General features: G+C 53.6%; 1 protein-coding gene across 1 annotated transcript; it reads left to right on the top strand.

Annotated features, from left to right (window-relative positions):
• Positions 1-217: 217 nt before the first annotated feature.
• Positions 218-15,784, top strand: Onecut3 (one cut homeobox 3). Its single transcript, XM_008837138.1, has 2 exons — positions 218-1,402; positions 15,495-15,784. The coding sequence occupies exons 1-2, from the start codon at positions 226-228 to the stop codon at positions 15,782-15,784; spliced, it is 1,467 nt and encodes a 488-aa protein (XP_008835360.1). The 5' UTR covers positions 218-225.
• Positions 15,785-18,498: the final 2,714 nt, after the last annotated feature.

Raw genomic sequence — 18,498 nt, 5'->3', positions numbered from 1 at the left:
GGGTTCAGCACAGACAGGCGGAGCGATGGGCGGGGGCGCTGACGTCAGACCCGGGCCCGGGAGCCGCCGGCGGCCGCCCCGCCACATCCTGGTGGCCGCGGCAGCAGCCAGAGGCCCGGCCAGTGCACTGTGCAAACCGGCCAGCACTCCACCACCCGGAGCAGCAAGCCAGGTGCCCGGGGGACCATGCGGAGACCTTGAGGGGTGCAGCGAGGGAGCCCCAGGATGGAGCTGAGCTTAGACAGTCTCGGGGGGCTGCATGGGGTGACACACGCACAGCCTGGCGAGCTGCTGAGCCCCGGCCACGTACGCTCTGCGGCCCAGCACCGTAGTCTGGTGGCCTCAGGGCGGCCGGGCCTGGTGTCCGGCATGGCCAGCCTGCTGGACGGCGGTGGCGGTAGCAGTGGGGGTGCAGGGGCTGCAGGGGGTGCAGGGGCCGGGGGTGGTGGTGGCCCTGACTTTCGTGGGGAGCTGGCTGGTCCCTTGCACCCGGCCATGGGCATGCCCTGCGAGGCTCCGGGACTGGGTGGCACCTATACCACCCTGACCCCTTTACAGCACCTGCCACCGCTGGCCGCCGTGGCCGACAAATTCCATCAGCACGCGGTGGCCGGGGCGCACGGAGGCCACCCGCACGCACACCCGGCCACCGGGCCACCGCCACCGCCTCCCCAGCGCCTGGCGGCCAGCGTGAGTGGCAGTTTTACACTCATGCGTGACGAGAGGGCCGCGCTGGCGTCGGTGGGTCACCTGTACGGTCCCTACGGCAAGGAGCTGTCCACCATGGGATCCCCACTGTCCCCGCTGCCCAACGCGCTGCCCCCGGCTCTGCACAGCGCCCCACAGCCACCACCACCTCCTCCTCCGCCTCCGCTGGCTGCTTACGGGGCTCCGGGTCACCTGGCCGGGGACAAATTGCTGCCACCCGCCGCCTTCGAGCCACACGCCGCGCTGCTGGGGCGCGCGGAGGACGCGCTGGCCCGAGGGCTGCCTGGAGGAGGAGGCGGCGCCGGGGGTGGCGGAGCAGGTGGCGGGGCGCCCTTGCTGGCTCCGCTGGGCGGGCTGGCTGCGGCCGGGGCGCACGGGCCTCATTCGGGTGCTGGTGGCCCCGGAGGCGGTGGAGGTAGCGGTGGAGGTGGTGGTAGCGGACCTGGAGCCGCGGCTGAAGAAATCAACACCAAAGAGGTGGCCCAGCGCATCACTGCCGAGCTGAAGCGTTACAGCATCCCACAAGCCATCTTCGCCCAGCGCATCCTGTGTCGCTCGCAGGGCACGCTGTCCGACCTGCTTCGAAACCCTAAACCCTGGAGCAAGCTCAAGTCGGGCAGGGAGACTTTCAGAAGGATGTGGAAATGGCTGCAGGAGCCGGAGTTCCAGCGCATGTCCGCGCTGCGTCTGGCAGGTAGGAAACAAGGGCCATCAGATGCCCAAATGAGGGGGACAATATTCACTCAGGGTTGGAGGGGCACTCTTCAGCATTCCCCCAGAGTCTGCAACCGGGCGGCTCTCTTGGAGGAGGCCAGTCTGAGGTCTGTAAGTCCAATCCTTTTGCACCATTGCCTGAAGGGAGATGGGGGATCCTACCATTGTCCCCCAACTCCGTTGCTTTGATCTTTTGCAAAGGTATAGAGTCCTGGTGTCTTTTGGATGGATAGACAGAGCGCCAAACTGAAGTGCTCTGTGTGTGTGTGTGTGTGTGTGTGTGTGTGTTTGTGTGTGTGTGTGCACGCGCGCGCGTGTGTGTTGCACATGTCTCTAGGGTGCTGCTGGTCCTGTGTCCCACATGCACGTCCAACAGAGGTGCCACTCCCCTTCTCTCCATCCATGCTGCCGAGGGACCTGCCTCACCTCACCTTCTGCCGCCCAGACACAGATCCGGGCCTGGCTACCACTCCGCCCCTCTTTGCTCTCTCTCTGCAGCTCAGCAGCTCACCCCTGCCGCTGATCGATTCACTATCCCCTCCCCAACCCTCCTTCCTCAGCCACTGGCAAAGGTCATTCGAGGTTGGGGGAGGGGTGGCCTGTGGGACGCTGGGCCTGGCTCCCCCCCCCCAGTTTTTCTGTCTTTCCTACTTTGAGTGGGACACCCCCCTGTCTCTTGGGGTTAGCTCCCAGGGTCTCAATCCCATCTTGGCTCCCTTGAGTGTCTGTCGCACCACACAAATCTCAGCTCCCTGGGGACCAGTTGTCTCTTTTCCTCAGTCTATACCTGTACCTTCCCATCCTGGTGAGAAAGTGGGGGAACCCAGAACCCTACATCTTGTGTGTGTATTTTGGGGGTGACATATAGCTAGAGGTCTAGCCACAACATTTTCTGAAGCTGTGGTGGGGAGGGGGCTGTGTACCCTGCACTGGGGACAATAGCAGCCTTCTAGAATCTCATCGATCCCTCTGTACAGAGAGAAAGAGAGAGAAAGGCTGGTGGGGGTGGCAACTGGGGATCCAGCAAGGTGCACAGAATTTACTGTAACCCCCAGGCCATGCTGCCAAACATGGGAGGACTGGAGAAGTTGGGACCCTGGGGAGGGCAGAGAGAGACATAGACTAGTGACTAGTGTCTGAGCCCTTGTCATAGGCTGCATCCCACACCCCAGCCTCCTGCTGCTGACACAGGAGGAGGGCTTCAGTTTCCCCTTCCTCAGAGTTTTCAGTGGCATTTGTCAGGATTCCCCATTTTGGGTGATGGTGGGGAGTAAACATGGTTGGGATGTACAGGGTTACACCGTCCCCAGTATGGATGCATGCTCCAGGGTGTTAAGAAACAAACAGGTTCATTTTAAGGGCCCCTCTTGCTGGGGACCAGGGCAAGGATGTGAAGGTCCACCACACAGCCCTGGCCTTTGCTGGGCTAAGCAGACACTCAAAGCTCAGATCTGTTCTGTGAGTCTCTGTGAGGGTCACCAGGGTGGGTGCTGTGTGGGTGCTGGGACAGCAGCCCCATCTCCTATGCATGTAACCAGAGGGCATTGTGTGCGATAGAAGTGTACCAGAATCCAGATCCACACCACTGACTGCGTACCTGTCACCTTCAGTGTCTAAGATGGCTGTGAGGGTCTTTTTAATTCTTTTTTAACTTTTAAATTTATTTTTACTTATTCATTTTTTTGAGACAAGGTCTCACTATATAGGCCAAGGTGGCAAGGTCTGGGATAAGCCATGTGTCACCACAATGGGGTGTTTGGGGGACACCATAGAAAAGGCAGAGAGGAGACCAGGTACACGGAGAAGCCGGCTGTTTCCAGGTCTTAACCCACACTGGCACCAGCCACCAACCCTCAAGTCTTGTGCTGGCCCCCTTTGAGGTGTCACACATGGGTAGGGAAACTGAGGCCAAGCCAACAGGGAGCAAGAGCTGGTGGGGTGAGTGCAGGGCATGGGGTATTGGGGTACTCAGATAAACACCCCACCTTCCCCAGCTCTGTGGCCTCATGGTCAGTCCCCTTGGTGAGTTACAGCTGCCTATGTCCACCTGGGGTCTTTAGATCCTACCAGGGCCTTTAGTTCTGGTCCCTGCACAGATTGCAAGCAGTTAAGTGGTGGCAAACTGTGGTGCTTAGAGAGTGATGGATGCCTAGGTGAGTCCCCTCCACACCCGCCAATGCCACCAAACCCTGAGACCATCACCCCCTTCCCCACCCTGAGTGTCAGCACTCCCTGTCCATCACTCTCTTGTCTCCTCCTGAGCCCAGGAGGGAAACTGTCCACGCCAGTCAAACCCTCATGGGGTGCAGCTGACACCACACTGTCCCCAACTGCAGGGTATCTCAGAGACACTGGGCCCAAGAGTGAAGGGTACATAGGAGGGGGAGAGAGAAAGATGAAGAGATGGCAAGACTGAGAGGGAAAAAAGGGAGAAAAGAGAGAGAGAGGGAAAGAGACCAAACAGAAAGGGAGAGAGAGGAGAGAGAGAGAGAGAGAGAGAGAGAGAGAGAGAGAGAGAAGGTAGCATTCTGACTCCCACTCCTGGTCCTCCCAGGGCCTCCTCCCTCCTTAGTGTCTTTGTCCTGTCCCAGCTCCATCATCTTTTGTCATCAGCATGCCTCAGTTTCCTCAGTTGTAAAATATGCATTGGGGAGGGAGCCATCTAAGGCTCAGACTCCAGCTCTCCCCCCACACCTCACGCCCCAGATCTCTCTCTCTCTCTCTCTCTCTCTCTCCTCAGCCCCCCCCCAGCGACCATCGTCATCACTAACTGTAATTTGGGGACCTAGCTGGGGGAGGGGCAGCTCCTGGCGGGTGGGGCGGTCGATGAATTCGAATTACCGTCTGTAATTCATCACCGAGGGCCAGGTCGATAGCCTCAGCCGGCTTCAAATATTGTTTAAATTGCAACTCCACATTGAAAAAAAGGCTTTTTTTGGGGGGGGGGACTGATCAGAAAAATATACATATGTACTAAAACATCAGAAAGAGGAATCTCTCTCTCTCTCTCTCTCATACACACACACACACACACACACACACACACACACACACACACACACCTGTCCCCACTCTCCCTCCTCCACTGGGATGGTGGAGGAGAATGAGGGGAAACAGAGGCAGGGAGGAAGCAAGGGTCCATAGGGTACTTGGGGGCAAAATTGATGTGGGACACACGAATGACGCAGATGTGGTTTCCAGGGAGGCCAACAAGGCTGGAGGTGAAAAGGGAGAACTGGAGGTGGCAGCAGAGGGACCCCAGCACTTCAGACCTTCCCCACCTCTCTGCTTCTTCCACTGAGGATTTAGGGGGACTGCAAGAACCAGCGAGTTGTGAGGCTCTGGGATCCTTTAATTAGACCAGGTCTCCTGAAGCTCAGGCTGGCCTCAAACTCAGTATGTAGCTGTAGCTGAAGCTGACCCCGAATTCCTGGTCCTCCTGCCTTCATCTCCAAGTGCTGGGGATGAACCCAGGACTTCCTGCATGCTAGGCGAGTGCTCTGCCCATTGAGTTACAAACAATCTGGCCACTGAGCCCCAGTCCTACCTCTTAATCTTTTATTTTATTTTCTGTGTATGAGTGTATTGCCTGCATGTGTGGAAGTGCATCCATGTCATGCAATGCCCACGAAGGTCAGAAGAGGACGTTGGATCCCCTGAAACTGGAGTTATGGACAGTTGTTAGCTGCCATGTGGGTGCTGGGAATCAAACCTGGGTCCTTTGCAAGAGCAGTCAGTGCTCTTAACCACTGGGCCAGATCTTATTCTTAAGGACGCCTGAATTTTAGTTGAGTGTGGTAGCACCAGCCTTTAGCCCCAGTACTCTCAGGAGGCAGAGACAGGCAGATCTCCATGAGTTCAAGTCCAGCCTGGTCCACCCGGTCTACATAGTATGCTCTAGCTGGAGCTACAGGGAAACCTTGTTTCAAAAAAAAAAAAAAAAAAAAAAAAAAAAAAAAAAAGAGCCCTGGGTCTTCTGTGTAAAGCTCACGGACTCTAATAGACACCTCCCCTTCCCAAAACAAGAAAACAAGGCTGCAGCCCTCGCAGGTGCTCCAACACCTGGCCTCACCTGGGCTCTATTCCAGACTGTTCCTACTCAAAGATCCTGGCCTCAGCTTGTTTCCTCATCTGAGGAAAAGACACATGAGCCTATAGGAGATGGGCAGGGGGTGGAAGGTGCATACACCCATGAACCAAAGAGGGAACATCGCAGGTGGCCACAGAGGGTACAAAGCACCAGAAGGCCGTGTGTCCGTGCCCCCCGCCCCGCCTCAGTGGAAGGCCCACATAAGGATTTTGGGATTCTAGGCTGTCAGTGTACCTGTGAGCCACGCCTCCAGCCCCTCACTGGAGGGTTCTAGGCTGTCATTCCACCCCTGAGCCATGCCCCCAGCCCCTCTCTGGGGGACTCTAGGCAGCAGCTTTACTCCTGAACTTTGCCCCTAACAGTCAGCAGTCAGCAGTTGGGGGCTTTGGGTGGCAGGAGGGAAACACATGACTTTATAGATTCCAGTGGCCAGTGGGACCCTCAGGTGGCATCTGGCTTCCACTTCTTAAGTCACCTCAAGGCATTTCCACGTCTCAGTGGCTTTGAGGCCTGTGTCTGCCCCTCCTGCTTATGAAAGTGTAGTGAGCACTAATGCTTCTCTACTCCACCTGGCTCTGCTCAGAGCCCTGGCGGGGCGGGGGGGGGGGGGCGCGCAGACTCCAACCCAGGGTACAACTGGATCCCTGTGACTTCCCTTCTCTGGCAAACAGTGCCTTCCTGATCCAATACCCCAACATGAGTCTGATCCAGGTACTGGAAGTCAAATTCACATTAAGACCCAACAGTCACTTCCCCTGACCACAATGAAGCCTGAAAGATGGGAAAAATCACCCCCACTTCTCATCTGCTTGGTGAGAGGCTGGAGCTGACGTTTATCTTTACGTCCCCCTGAGGCTGGCAAGAGGGCTCAGTGGTAAAGGGGCTTGCTGTCTATCCTAGCAAACTGAGTTCAGTTCCTGAGACCCACATGGTAGATGGAGAGAACCAACTCTTGCAAGTTGTTCTGTGACCTTGTGAGCGCTTCAATACAAGCATACCATGATACACACACATTAAAAAATAGATGTCTTTTTATTTTATGTATTTATTTTTATTTTATGTGCATATGCGTATTGCCTGCATGTGGGTAAGTGCACCTATGTTGTGCAGTACCCGCAGAGGTCAGAAAAGGCTTTCGGGTCCCCTGGGACTGGAGTTACGGACAGTTTTTAGCTGCCATGTGGGTGCTGGGATTCAAACCCAGGTCTTCTGCAGGAACAACCAGTGTTCTTAACTGCTGAGCCATCTCTCCAGCCCCCAAAATAGGTGTTTTAAAGTCCTCTTCTGGATGGGTATGGTGACTCATGCCTTTAGTCCCAGCACCTGCAGAGGCAGGTGGACTCTGAGTTCAAGGCCAGCCTGGTCTACATAGTGAATTCCAGGCCAGGTGGGACTACAGGGAGACCCTGTCTCAAAAAGACCAAAAAAAAAAAGAGTCCTCTTGTATGAAATTCCTGCCATCATCCCAGGCTGTAGTTTACCTACCAACCATCACCACTGAAGGCTGAAACAGAGACTCCAAGCAGCGGCCACCTCCTCCCAGCTTATCTTGGCTCTACTAAGGCTGAGGGGACTCTTCCTAGCAACTGTGGTCAAGGTCACACTGGGTTCATCATCTGCAAGTCCCCAAGATGCAGTTTCCTGGGGCAGCCTTCATAACTCTCTGGGTCCCCTTGAGTGGATGGGGGCACTTGCAGCTGGTGGGCCCCAAAGGAACAAAAGCCAGGAGTCAGGAAAGTCTGGTATTGGCAGGAAGCTAGGCTGGGCCCCTGCGGCCTCTTTGTATTAGCCTGCAGAACATCCTGGTTTAACCAGGGAAGCTCAAGCTGGTTTGAATCAAGTTTTTAATTAAAAATAGACCATGATCAATACCCCAGTCAGTACTGGAGGGGGAGGGAGAGGATGGGCCTGTGGGGGGGGGTAGGCGGGGCTACGTGATCCTCAGGCAGTTCTAAGACACCTGCGGTCTCAGTTTCCCCAACGTCAAATTAAGTGTGGATGAGGGAGGAGGCTGGGGTACTAGGACCCTCTTTCCTTTGAGTCATGAATGGTGGGTACAAGTAGGAGACAGTTGGGAGGGCTCACAGAGAGGATCAAGAGCAAAGGGACGTGTTTATGAGCTGCAAAGACATCATTGGAGACATGGGTCCCCATGATGTGGGACACAGGTGGGGGACATAGGTTAGGACACCCACCACTGAGGCTCCCGTGTACAGGATCTGGGGGAACCCTAGTGTTCCTGGCATGGCTGTGACCCCTTTGAGGTCCCATAGAAAGAAGGCTGGTGACTATGGGGGTACAGGGGTCCTGGGGTGCAGCAGTGCTGGAGTGCAGGGTTGCTGGGGTGCTGGTTTCAGGGGTTTAAGGATGCTGGGTGCAGGAGTGCTAGCTGCTGGGGTTGCTCAGTTTGAGGTCCTGTGTACTGGCTGTGGGGAAAATCAGGACCTCCATTTACACCCAGATGCCCCTCTCTGCCAACAGGCATCTGATCCCACACTTTAGCACTGGGGCACTGGAAAAGGGTCCCCCCAGCTTTAGGTCCAGAGACCTGGATGTGCAATGCCAGACACTGGGCCAGGAGACACGGGTTCACAGGTTTCCAGCCATTGTTCCTCAGTTTCCCCACCAGGTCGAGCTGAGAGGTGGAGAACCCCTAAATCCAAGACTCCAGAGGCATATTTGCTCAACATCGGGAATGAGGGGATACCAGGAACCTCTGAGCTTCAAGCCTCTGTGGGGAGCCCCAGAGTCTGATGCAATCCTTGAAAAAAGCCTCTGACTCCGCCCCCGCTGCCTTTTCCCTCCCTTCACCTTGTAGCTTAGCAAATCTTTAAAAATAATTCTGTATTACTGTTTTTTTGTGTTTTGAGACAGGGTCTCCTGTAACACAGGCTGGCCTCAAACTCACTATGTAGCCAAGATCAGCCTAAACTGGGGACAGGCCTCTGTCACCACATCCAGTTTCTTTTCTCTCCCTTTCCTCTTTTAAAAGCATAAATGAGGGGCTGGAGAGATGTCTCAGTGGTTAAGAACACTGGTTGTTCTTGCAGAAGACTCGGGTTCGAATCCTAGCATGTACATGGCAGCTAACAACTATCTGTAACTCCAGTTCCAGGGGATCCGACAGCCTCTTCTGTCCTCCTCAAGCATTGCAGGATATGGGTGCACTTACCTACATGCAGGCAATACACACATACACATAAAAAATAAATAAAAATAATAAATACGAAAAAATATTTAAAAGCATACATGAGAAGGGAAGCTTTGCGTGGTGGTGTACGCCTTAACCCCAGCACTTAGGAGGCAGAGGCAGGGGGAATCTCTGTGAGATCAACGCTAGCCTGGTCTACGTAGGGAGTTCCAGGCCAGCTAGAGCTACAGGGAGACCCTGTCTCAAAAAAAAAAAAAAAAAAAACCCGAGAAACTAAACCCCATAAATAGAGTCAAAGCTGTAATCATACCCCCAGGGGGATTCACAGTAATTAGAACTGGCTGCTTCTCTTTTGCCAGCTGACTAGTATTCTATTCCATGGTCATTTTGCTACTGACCTGCGTCCCTGCCTGCCCACCCTTAGGTGGCCCAGAAACTGGGGTCACCCTCAGGCTTCAGAGCACACTTCTGGGCCCAAGTATCAAGCCTTTAGCCTTTATCTGTGGATTAATTTCCTAACAATGGAAATGTGTGCTTATTGCCTGCCCACCTTTTCTGACTGGGCCTCTCTCTGCTTTTCCTCAGTACTTGTTTCGTTTCCTGTCATCTTTTTCTAATTCTTTTTCTAACTGCCTGCCCACCTATCTGCAAATGACTTTTTAAACATCAAAGCTCAATGGGGCATGATGGCACACTGTTGTCATCTCAGCACTCAGAGCCTGAAACAGGCAGATTGCCAGAGTTTCAGGCCCAGCTTGAGTCTATCTCAAAAGGGAAAGAGAGAGAGGTGTGGAACCAGCCTGAGACTGAGGGTCATCCTCGGCTACATAGTGAATTGGGGGCCAGCCTGGGCTATAAGAAATTGTATTTCTCCCACCCCCCAAATAAAATCAAAGCTTGTTGTGGGTGACTCAGCTTACCCCCAAGGAGGAGTACATGAGTGGGATAGCCTTGACTGAGTGCTCAGGGTAGGAACATCCCATGTGCATCCCCAGGTCTCCACCCCCAGATCACCCCCTCCCCTGAATGAGCATGGATCAGGGACCATTCTGGACAGACAAGGGTCCAAGGAGCCTTGCTGGGGCACCAGGTCTGCTTCTCACAAGACCTCAATAACTTTCACCTATGGGAACCCCATTTCTGTCATCCTAGAGGTGTTGGGTACAGAATATCTGTTTGAACAGGTGACCCTGGTGTGGTCACCCACCTGGACATGCCGATGAGGCTGGGTTGAGTCACCAGGATTCATCGGGGGACATCATCCTTCTGTCCCCATGGCTGATACCCTCCTCCCCACCCCACCCCCAGCTGGTGCCCCAGGCAAGACTTATTGCCAAGGAAACCAACCATCATAGCAGCCAGAGACCTGGCTGGTACTGAATTGTCTACAGGGGAAGGAGTGTGGGGAGGGCAGGTTTCCTGGCTGTGGGTAGAAGGAGGGGTCAGCCAGCCGTCAGGCTGCAGCACACCCCAACTGTCCATCCAGGTGGACAGAAGAGGGGGACAGCCCAAAGGGGAGCCAACAAGAAGGGCCCAGAGAGTCTGAGGGGCATTGGAGCGGCCTAGGAGGGACGACTGTCACCGCTTACTGGACATATTTCTTCTTTCTTTCCGCCCCGCCCCTTTTCTTTCTTGAGAAAGGGTCTCACATAGCCCAAGCTGGCCTTGAACTCACTATGCAACCAAGGATGACCCTAAAATCCTGACCCTCCTGTCTCCACCTCCTGAGTGCTCCAGTGACAGGTGTGTGCCACTACACATGGTTTATGTGATGCTGGGGATGAACCCAGGGCCCCCTGCATGCTAGGTAAGCATGACACTCTGCCCACAGAGCTACAAGCACTCTACCCTCTGAGCTACAAGCATTCTACCCACTCAGCCACCAGCACTCTGCCCAGTGAACCACAAGCACTCTACCCACTGAGCTCCCAGAACTCACTCTACCTACTCGGTTACAAGCATGCTACCCATTGAGCTACACTCTACCAACTGAGCTACAAGCACTCTATCCACTGATCTGCAGCCCCACCCCTTTCAGAGGGTGGAGATAAAGTTTTGCAGGAAGTGATGGAAGCACTTCCAGGGAAGGGACTGCTGCAGCTGGGCTTTGAGGGATGTGTAGGTGGTATGTCTCCTGGGAGGACAGGACTTCTGAGGTGGGGAGAGCCTCATGGTTCTGCAGCTGAGACCCAGAGCCCAGCTCAGAGACCCCTCCCCCAAGAGGGAAGCTACCACCGCCAGCAAAGCGAAGGATGTAGTTGTGCCCTCCCTTCTTCCAGGGAGGCCACCGAGGGGCCCACTCAGGAAACTCTGGCCATCTACCCTGGCGTTGGATGATCTGCGGATCCCTTAACTTTCTAGAAAAGCAAGAAGCGGGCGATGCAGGCGCCCTGTGTACAAATACAGGGGTCCAAATATTAAGATCTTCACCCTGACGTCGAGCGTATCCCCCAACTGGTTCCCCCTCAGTAGACTACCCCGCCTTTCGCTGGGGTGCGGACGGCTGTCCTCTGCTGGACGCAACAGGAACTGCAAGACAATAGGGCTCAACTGGTGGCAGGCCCCCCCAAAAGATCAAGTAGCCTGGCTGATGGGAGGGGGGCTGTGGGGTGCACCCCTCGGTCCCAGCACCGGGATAACACAGGGAGAACCCTCCCCCAGCGTCTGCCTGCCTGAGTTTCATCTCCAGAACACACGTTAAAAATAAAATGGCAGGGCATGACACTGCATGCCTTTAATCCCAGCGCTCTGGTGGCAGAAGCAGGCAGATCTCTGTGAGTTTGAGACCAGCCTGGTCTACATAGTGAGTTCCAGGCCAGCTAGAGCTACAGGGAGACCCTGTAAGACAAAAAACAAAAACAAAAAAGTGGGGACTGGCAAGATGGCCCAGTGGATAGTGGTGTTTGCTGCCAATCAGTTCGTTCCCTAGGACCCACATGCCCACATGGTGGAAAGAGAGCTACACACTAACCTAGCCCCAGAAAGCCAGCTGTCACAGCACCCAGAAGTGGTGACCAGGGTCTGTGTGGAGCAGTTCTCTGCATACTGGACACTTGATGATAGGACTCTGGCTGCATCAGCCCACACTGACCATGTAGGAGGTTCCAACCCAGGGTGGGGCTCCTGATGTGGCTGATAAGAAGTGGGGGGATCAGTGGTGGATAGTGCAAGTGGAGAAGGAAGCAGGAGAGGGGTTTGGGAGGGCAGCATAGGAGAGGCTGTGTGAAGACGGGAAGGCCAGGGAAGGTGGGCAACGGGTAGCTGCATGATAGGAAAATGGGGGATGGTGAAGGGGATGGGATGGTGGAACTGAGGGAGACCGCACTTGCAGGCCACAGTGGAGAGCTGATGCAGGTGGTGAAGAAGGAGGAGATGGAGAATAATATGGAGGAGGAAGAGATGGAGGAGAAGGAGATGGAGGAGGAGGTGTTGAGGTGGAAGTGATGGAAAGTGATGTTAGAGATGGTGCTCGTCCCTGTGGAAGAGCCAGTGGCTGCAGAGAGACTGGCCCAGTGTGGGTCTGAGCCTCCTGCTCTTACTTCCCCCTGCCCAGCTCCACTGACTCCGAGCCTTAGTTTCTACCACAATGAAATGGCTCAAGTCTGGGGCTCTGGGTTGGCTCAGGGACCATGGTGGCTCTGGGGACAGCTGCTCAGGGGCTTTACACCCCCATCTCTTGGGCCATGGGGGATGGGCCAATGGGAGAAGGGGCCCGCAGTAAACAGCAGTTCAGCCTGGAGCAGGATCGATGTGCTGTGAACAGCTGTAATTAGATTGAACATAGAGAAGGGGGGTTGAGTGGCCTCTTTCTACTGCCATCCACAAAAAAGGACATTTTTCATGACTCTTTGACACCTGCCCCCTCCCCCAGCCTTTGCCTGGGGGTCTCCATTAGAGACCCCCCCCCCAAGCTCTTCCTCACATCCCAGGCCTGGACCTATCAACTGGTTGCCCCTGGCATCCGGGATGTTCCTAGGCCCGTGCTCACCTCTCTGGGTAAATTAAAACAGGATCCATAGAGAGCCCTTCACATAAATCCTTGGGTATTATAAAAATTTGCATTTCTCTCCCTGCCCAATGAATTGGGAATAAATTGGTAGTTGGGTGATTGAGTGAATTAACGAATGAATGAAGTGTCCAGCGGATGGATGAGAAGGGTCGATACTGGAATTTATATTTTTTATTTTATTTTTTGGAGTCAGAGTTTCCCTGAAGTCCCAGCTGGCCTGGAACTCACTATGTGGACCAGGCTGGACTCGCTGTCACAGAGATCCACTTGCCTCTGCCTCCTGAGTGCTGGGATTAAAGGTGTCTACCACCATTCCTGGCCCTTTGTTTTTATTTTATGTGTATGAGTGTTTTGCCTACATGTACGTAAGTGCACCATGTGTGTGCAATGCCTGCAGTGGCCAGAAGAGAGCGTTGGATCCCCTGGAACTGGAGTTACTAATGGTGGTTAGCTACCATGTAGGTGCTGGGAACTGAACCTGGGTCCTCTGGAAGAGCAGCCAGTGCTCTTAACCATTGAGCCATCTCTCCAGCCCTACACTTTCTCCATTCTTACACAGTCCAGGGTCCCATCCCAGGGATTGGTGCCACTCACAATGGGCAGCTCTCCCCACCTCAATTGCCACAGTCAAAATGATTCCTCTTAGAAACACTGAGAGGCTGGTGATTCTAACTCCCAGGTGAGCCTAACTTCTGTCAACTTGACAATTATTTTAATCATCACAGATAAATTTTTTTTCTTTTAAATTTTTATTTATTTATTATTAATTATTGTGTTTGTGATGTGTGTGTGTATATGAGCATGCTATGATGCACATATGGAGGTCAGAAGGCAACTTTGTGAAGTCTGTTCTCTCCTTCCACCTTTACACACGTGCCAGAGATCAAACTCATGACTCCAGGCTTGGGTGGCAAGTGTTTTGACCTCAGGAGCCATCTCACTGGCCTTCTGTCATTAGCTAACTGTCTCTGATTTCTTATTGCATCTGGACTAGACAACGAAACTGCTATCTTCTTCCTCCAACTTGTAGGCTTCTACCTCCAGCCAAACCCCTAGGCCCTCACTGGAGGATTCTAGGCCAGCACTTACTGAGCTACATACCAGTCTCTAGGCTCTTAAAATGTCCCCATTGTCTTTGTCGCCTTTAATAGCACTCTGTTTTTGTTTCATAGATAGAATACATTTCTAGGATCTCTCTCTCTCTCTCCCTCTCTCTCTCTCTCTTTCTCTCCCTCCCACCTTCCCTGCCCCCCCTTTCCCTTCCCTTCTAACAGGTCTAATAATATCTAATATTAATCCACCTTATTTAGTCATAAAACTTGAAAACCAGGGCTGGAGAGATGGCTCAGCAGTTAAGAACACTGGTTGTTCTTGCAGAATACCAAGGTTCTAATCCTAGCACCCACATGCAGCTTCTGTTTGTGGCTACCCTGACTGCCCAACTGTCCACTTCACATTAACATGTCTCTATAGTTTTTCTTTTCTTTTTCCTTTCATGTCTCTGATATTTACACCAGGTACCCCTCTGTTCCCTGATTGACTCCTTGTCCCCTGACTCTGCCCAAACCCTACCCTGCCCAACCCTGCCCCCCCTCCCCTGTGCTTTGTTTCCCCATCTTGGTCCCCTCCTCCATGTGTCACCTTATCATTCATCCCCCATCTCCCATCCCTTATCCCTCATCCCCATCCCTTCATTCCCCATCCCCATTCCTTCATCCCCCATCCTTCATCACTCATCCTTCATCCCCCATCTTTCATCCCTCATCCCCATCCCTTCATCCCCCATACTTCATCCTTCATCCCCCATCCATATCCCTTCATCCCCCATCCCTCATCCTTCATCCTTCATCCTTCATCTCTCATCCCCATCTCTTCATCCCCCATCCCTCATCACTCATCCTTCATCCCCCATCCTTCATCCCTCATCCCCATCCCTTCATTCCCCATCCCCATTCCTTCATCCCCCATCCTTCATCACTCATCCTTCATCCATCATCCTTCATCTTTCATCCCTCATCCCCATCCCTTCTTTATCCCCCATCCATATCCCTTCGTCCCCCGCCCCTCATCCCCCATCCCTCATCCTTCATCCCTCATCCTTCATTTCTCATCCCCATCTCTTCATCCCCTATCCCTCATTCCCCATCCTTCATCCCTCATCCCTTCATCCTTTCATCCCTCATCCCCATCCCTTACCCCATCCCTTCATCCTTCATCCTTAATCCCTCATCCCTCCACCCCATCCCTTCATTGCTCATCCCTCATCCCTCATCCTTCATCTTTCATCCTTCATCCCCATCCCTTCATCCCCATCCCTATCCCTTCATCCCCCATCTTTCATCCCTCATCCCCATCCCTTCTTCATCCCCCATCCATATCCCTTCATTCCCCACCCCTCATCCCTCATCCCTCATCCTTCAGCCCTCATCCTTCATTTCTCATCCTCATCTCTTCATCCCCTATCCCTCATTCCCCATCCTTCATCCCTCATCCCTCCACCCCATCCCTTCATTGCTCATCCCTCATCCCCTCAATTCCTCATTATCCTTCATCCCAGTGTCCCTCCTGTGTCCTTCCCGTGTCCCTCCATGTGTCCCTCCCCTGTTCTCCACATTTCCCTCCCATGTCCTGTGTCCCTTTCATGTCCCCATGTATGTCTCCTGTGTCCCTCCCATGTCCCTCCTGTGTCCCCTTTCATGTCCTTCTGTGTCCCTCACATGTCTCTTCTGTGCCCCTCCATGTCCCTCTCCCATCCCCTTCCATATCCCCCCACATGCCCCTCCCATGTCCTTCACATATCCCGGTGTCCTGCCCCACCACAGCATGCAAGCGTAAGGAGCAGGAACAGCAGAAGGAGAGAGCTCTGCAGCCCAAGAAGCAGCGCCTGGTGTTCACCGACTTGCAGCGCCGCACCCTCATTGCCATCTTCAAGGAGAACAAGCGTCCGTCCAAGGAGATGCAGGCCACCATCTCGCAGCAGCTGGGGCTGGAGCTCAACACGGTCAGCAACTTCTTCATGAATGCGCGGCGCCGCTGCATGAACCGCTGGGCCGAGGAGCCTGGAGCCACCACAGGAACTGCGACAGCCACTGCCACCTTCTCCAAAGCCTGAGTCCCCAGCCCTGAGCCCAGGGGACCGCACATCCCAGCCCCGGCGGCCGAGGGACCATCCCCACCCCAGCCAAACCAGGCCCCACCCCACAGGGGCCAGGGATCCCCAGACCCCTCAATTCAGGACACCCAGGGGACCTCGAGGGAAAAGCACATCATACAAACAAAAACCGGGTATTTTAGAAAAAAAGAATTTTAAAAACAATGAACCCTCTTTTACCAGATCCCAGATCTCCCCCCAAGAAAGGGGGAGGCAGACACCTGCCCATCTTACCCCCACTCTCCCCTCTGTGCCCTTGTTCCCTCCTCAAGAACTGAGACCCTTCCCAAGTAAAAGCCACAGCAAACTGGATCCTTCCAGGGTCCTGGTCCCCCAACCTGTCCTCCAAACCCACTCCCCTGGCAGGAGCCCCCAGCTGCCACCCCCCACTCCAGGGGCCTAGATAGCATGTGCCAACATTCCCTGCCTTAAGGCCAGGACGGGGCCTGAGGGTACCCCTGTCCCCAAGGAGGCAGTGGCAGCTGCCAACATGGAGGCCTCCCCCAGACGCCTCCTTCTCAGTGCCCCTGGCTGAGTTCACTATAGGCACCTTGATACATGGAGACTGCCACACAGGGATGACCACCCAGGAAATGGAAGACAACACTCTGCATCCCAGGAGTGGGGGTGTCACAGTCTCCCAGACCTAGGGGGGACCCACATATGCACCACCAGCATCCCTTAGATGCAGAGCTCTGGAACTCTCTGGTATTCACCATCTGTTTGTCAGTTGACTTGGGGTGCAGACCTGAAGGCCCCCAAATAGAGAACATTTAGGGGTAAACCTTGTGTTGGTGACACCTCTCTCAAAAGACAGAGAGATGCTAAGTTGGAAACTGCTTGATCCATTGTTTTGCCAAAAAAAAAAAAAAATGTACAAAGGGGCAGAGGGTCAGATACAAGGAGGGTGCCCTACCACGACTCTCCTGGCAGCCTGAGGCAGGAGGCTGCCCTTCTCCTCCCCCTCTGGAGTTCAAGATCCTGAGAAACCCTCTCTCCTGAGCCCCTAAACCCCCCCGTGGCTGCCTCCCAGGGAGGGATTCCCCCACTTTCCCTAGAGAATGCAAAAGGACTTTCTGGTGAAAAAAAAAAAAAAAAAAGGTAAAAAAAAAAAAAAAAAAAAAGAAAGAAAAACCGACCCACATCCCCCACATCCCTGTAAAGGCTACCTCACTCAAAGTTCACTCTGTGATTCGAAAAATCACGTCTGATACCAAAGATTCCCCCACCCCCAAGGGTTTGTGCTGGAAGCCAGGGTGTCCCCTACCCGCACCCCCCACAGCTGCCCCCCAACCGAGAGAGAGAGAGAGAGAGAGAAAGAGAGAGAGAAAGAAAGAGGAGACAGGAGGACAGCGAGGTCGGTGAGTGCCTTCATATTGAACCAAAGATGTATGTAGAGTGTCCTCTGTCATTGGCTCGCTGCTCTCCCAGCGCAAGCAACTTGGATGGATGCTCCTAGAACCTTCCGGAACCTTCGGGTGTGAGACAGAATACTTAGAGAGAAATGAGTCCTGTGCCTCCTCCCATCCATTCTCAATCAGCAAACCCTCTACACACACACACACACACACACACACACACGCACACATGCACACAAAACACACACAGAGCAACTGGAGAGCTGGCTCAGCTGTTAAGAGCACTGGCTGCTCTTGAACAGGACCTGGGTTCAGTTCCCAGCACCCACATGGTGGCTAACAACCATCTGTAACTCCGGTTCTAGGGGACCTGATGCTCTCTTCTGGCCTCTGTGGTAATGGGCACAGGAGGCACACATACTCTAAGACACACACTCACACACATAATTAAAAATAAATGCTTTAGAACACACACACATGTGTCAGCTCCCATTTCTGGGAGATTCATTCTTGGGGATTCAGACTCCCTCTTTCCATCCTTACTAGCACCTGGGTGCCCCCTTTTCTCTCCCATTTCCCATATTTCTGATTTGTGGCTCCAGAGCAATCCTGCCCAGTAGGTCAGGTTGGCATGTCCTATGATCCAACAGACCCACAAAATGAGCAAGGAAAAAAAAAAAAAGAACACTGAGTTCAAAGACAACTTTAAAAATTCGTATAAATATTGGAGACTGCTTCCAGGCTAGCCTTGAACTTGAGATCCTCCTGCCTCATCCTCCTGAGGGCTGGGACCACACGTGTGCCGTCGGTTTCCTCACCCTTTCTGTCTTTTTCTTCCCTCCTTTCCTTCGCTTTTGGTTTCTGGTAATGGGGGTGGAGCCAGGCTCTGGAATATGCTAACAAAGTATTCATTGCTGAACTACGCCCCCAAAGCTTCTCCTCTCCTCGGGGGATTCTAGGCTGTCACTCTGTCCCCTGCCACAACCCCACTGCCAATCAAGTCTTTCAAATACCATCACACACACACAAACACACACACACACACACACACACACACACACACCACACTGGAACAGGCCCCCCTCTAAACCTAGGTGCACCTCCATCCTTCTCCTCCACCCCATACCCTTCTAGCCCTAACCTACCAAAGATCTTTCCCACACAGGGAACCCAAGGTCCAGCACAATTCCTTCTAGCCTTTGACAATTCTCTCTGAAATACCTCAAAATATTTAATGTATAGTTTATGTGATTAAAAAACAAACAACAACAACAACAACAAAAAAACCTTAGCTAGTTTTGGGAATATGTGACTCGA

This window comes from Nannospalax galili, unplaced genomic scaffold (assembly GCF_000622305.1).
Source record: "Nannospalax galili isolate Female #2095 unplaced genomic scaffold, S.galili_v1.0 scaffold77, whole genome shotgun sequence".
Taxonomy (NCBI): Eukaryota; Metazoa; Chordata; class Mammalia; order Rodentia; family Spalacidae; genus Nannospalax; species Nannospalax galili.
The sequence above is the reverse complement of the archived record's forward strand: the minus strand, read 5'-3'. Positions and strand labels throughout refer to the sequence as shown.

Excerpts from the sequence above, each read along its gene's own strand:
- Onecut3 (XM_008837138.1), top strand. The coding sequence starts at position 226 with ATGGAGCTGAGCTTAGACAGTCTCGGGGGGCTGCATGGGGTGACACAC. Across the intron at positions 1,403-15,494 it reads GTCCGCGCTGCGTCTGGCAG|CATGCAAGCGTAAGGAGCAG; the intron begins GTAGGAAACAAG and ends GCCCCACCACAG.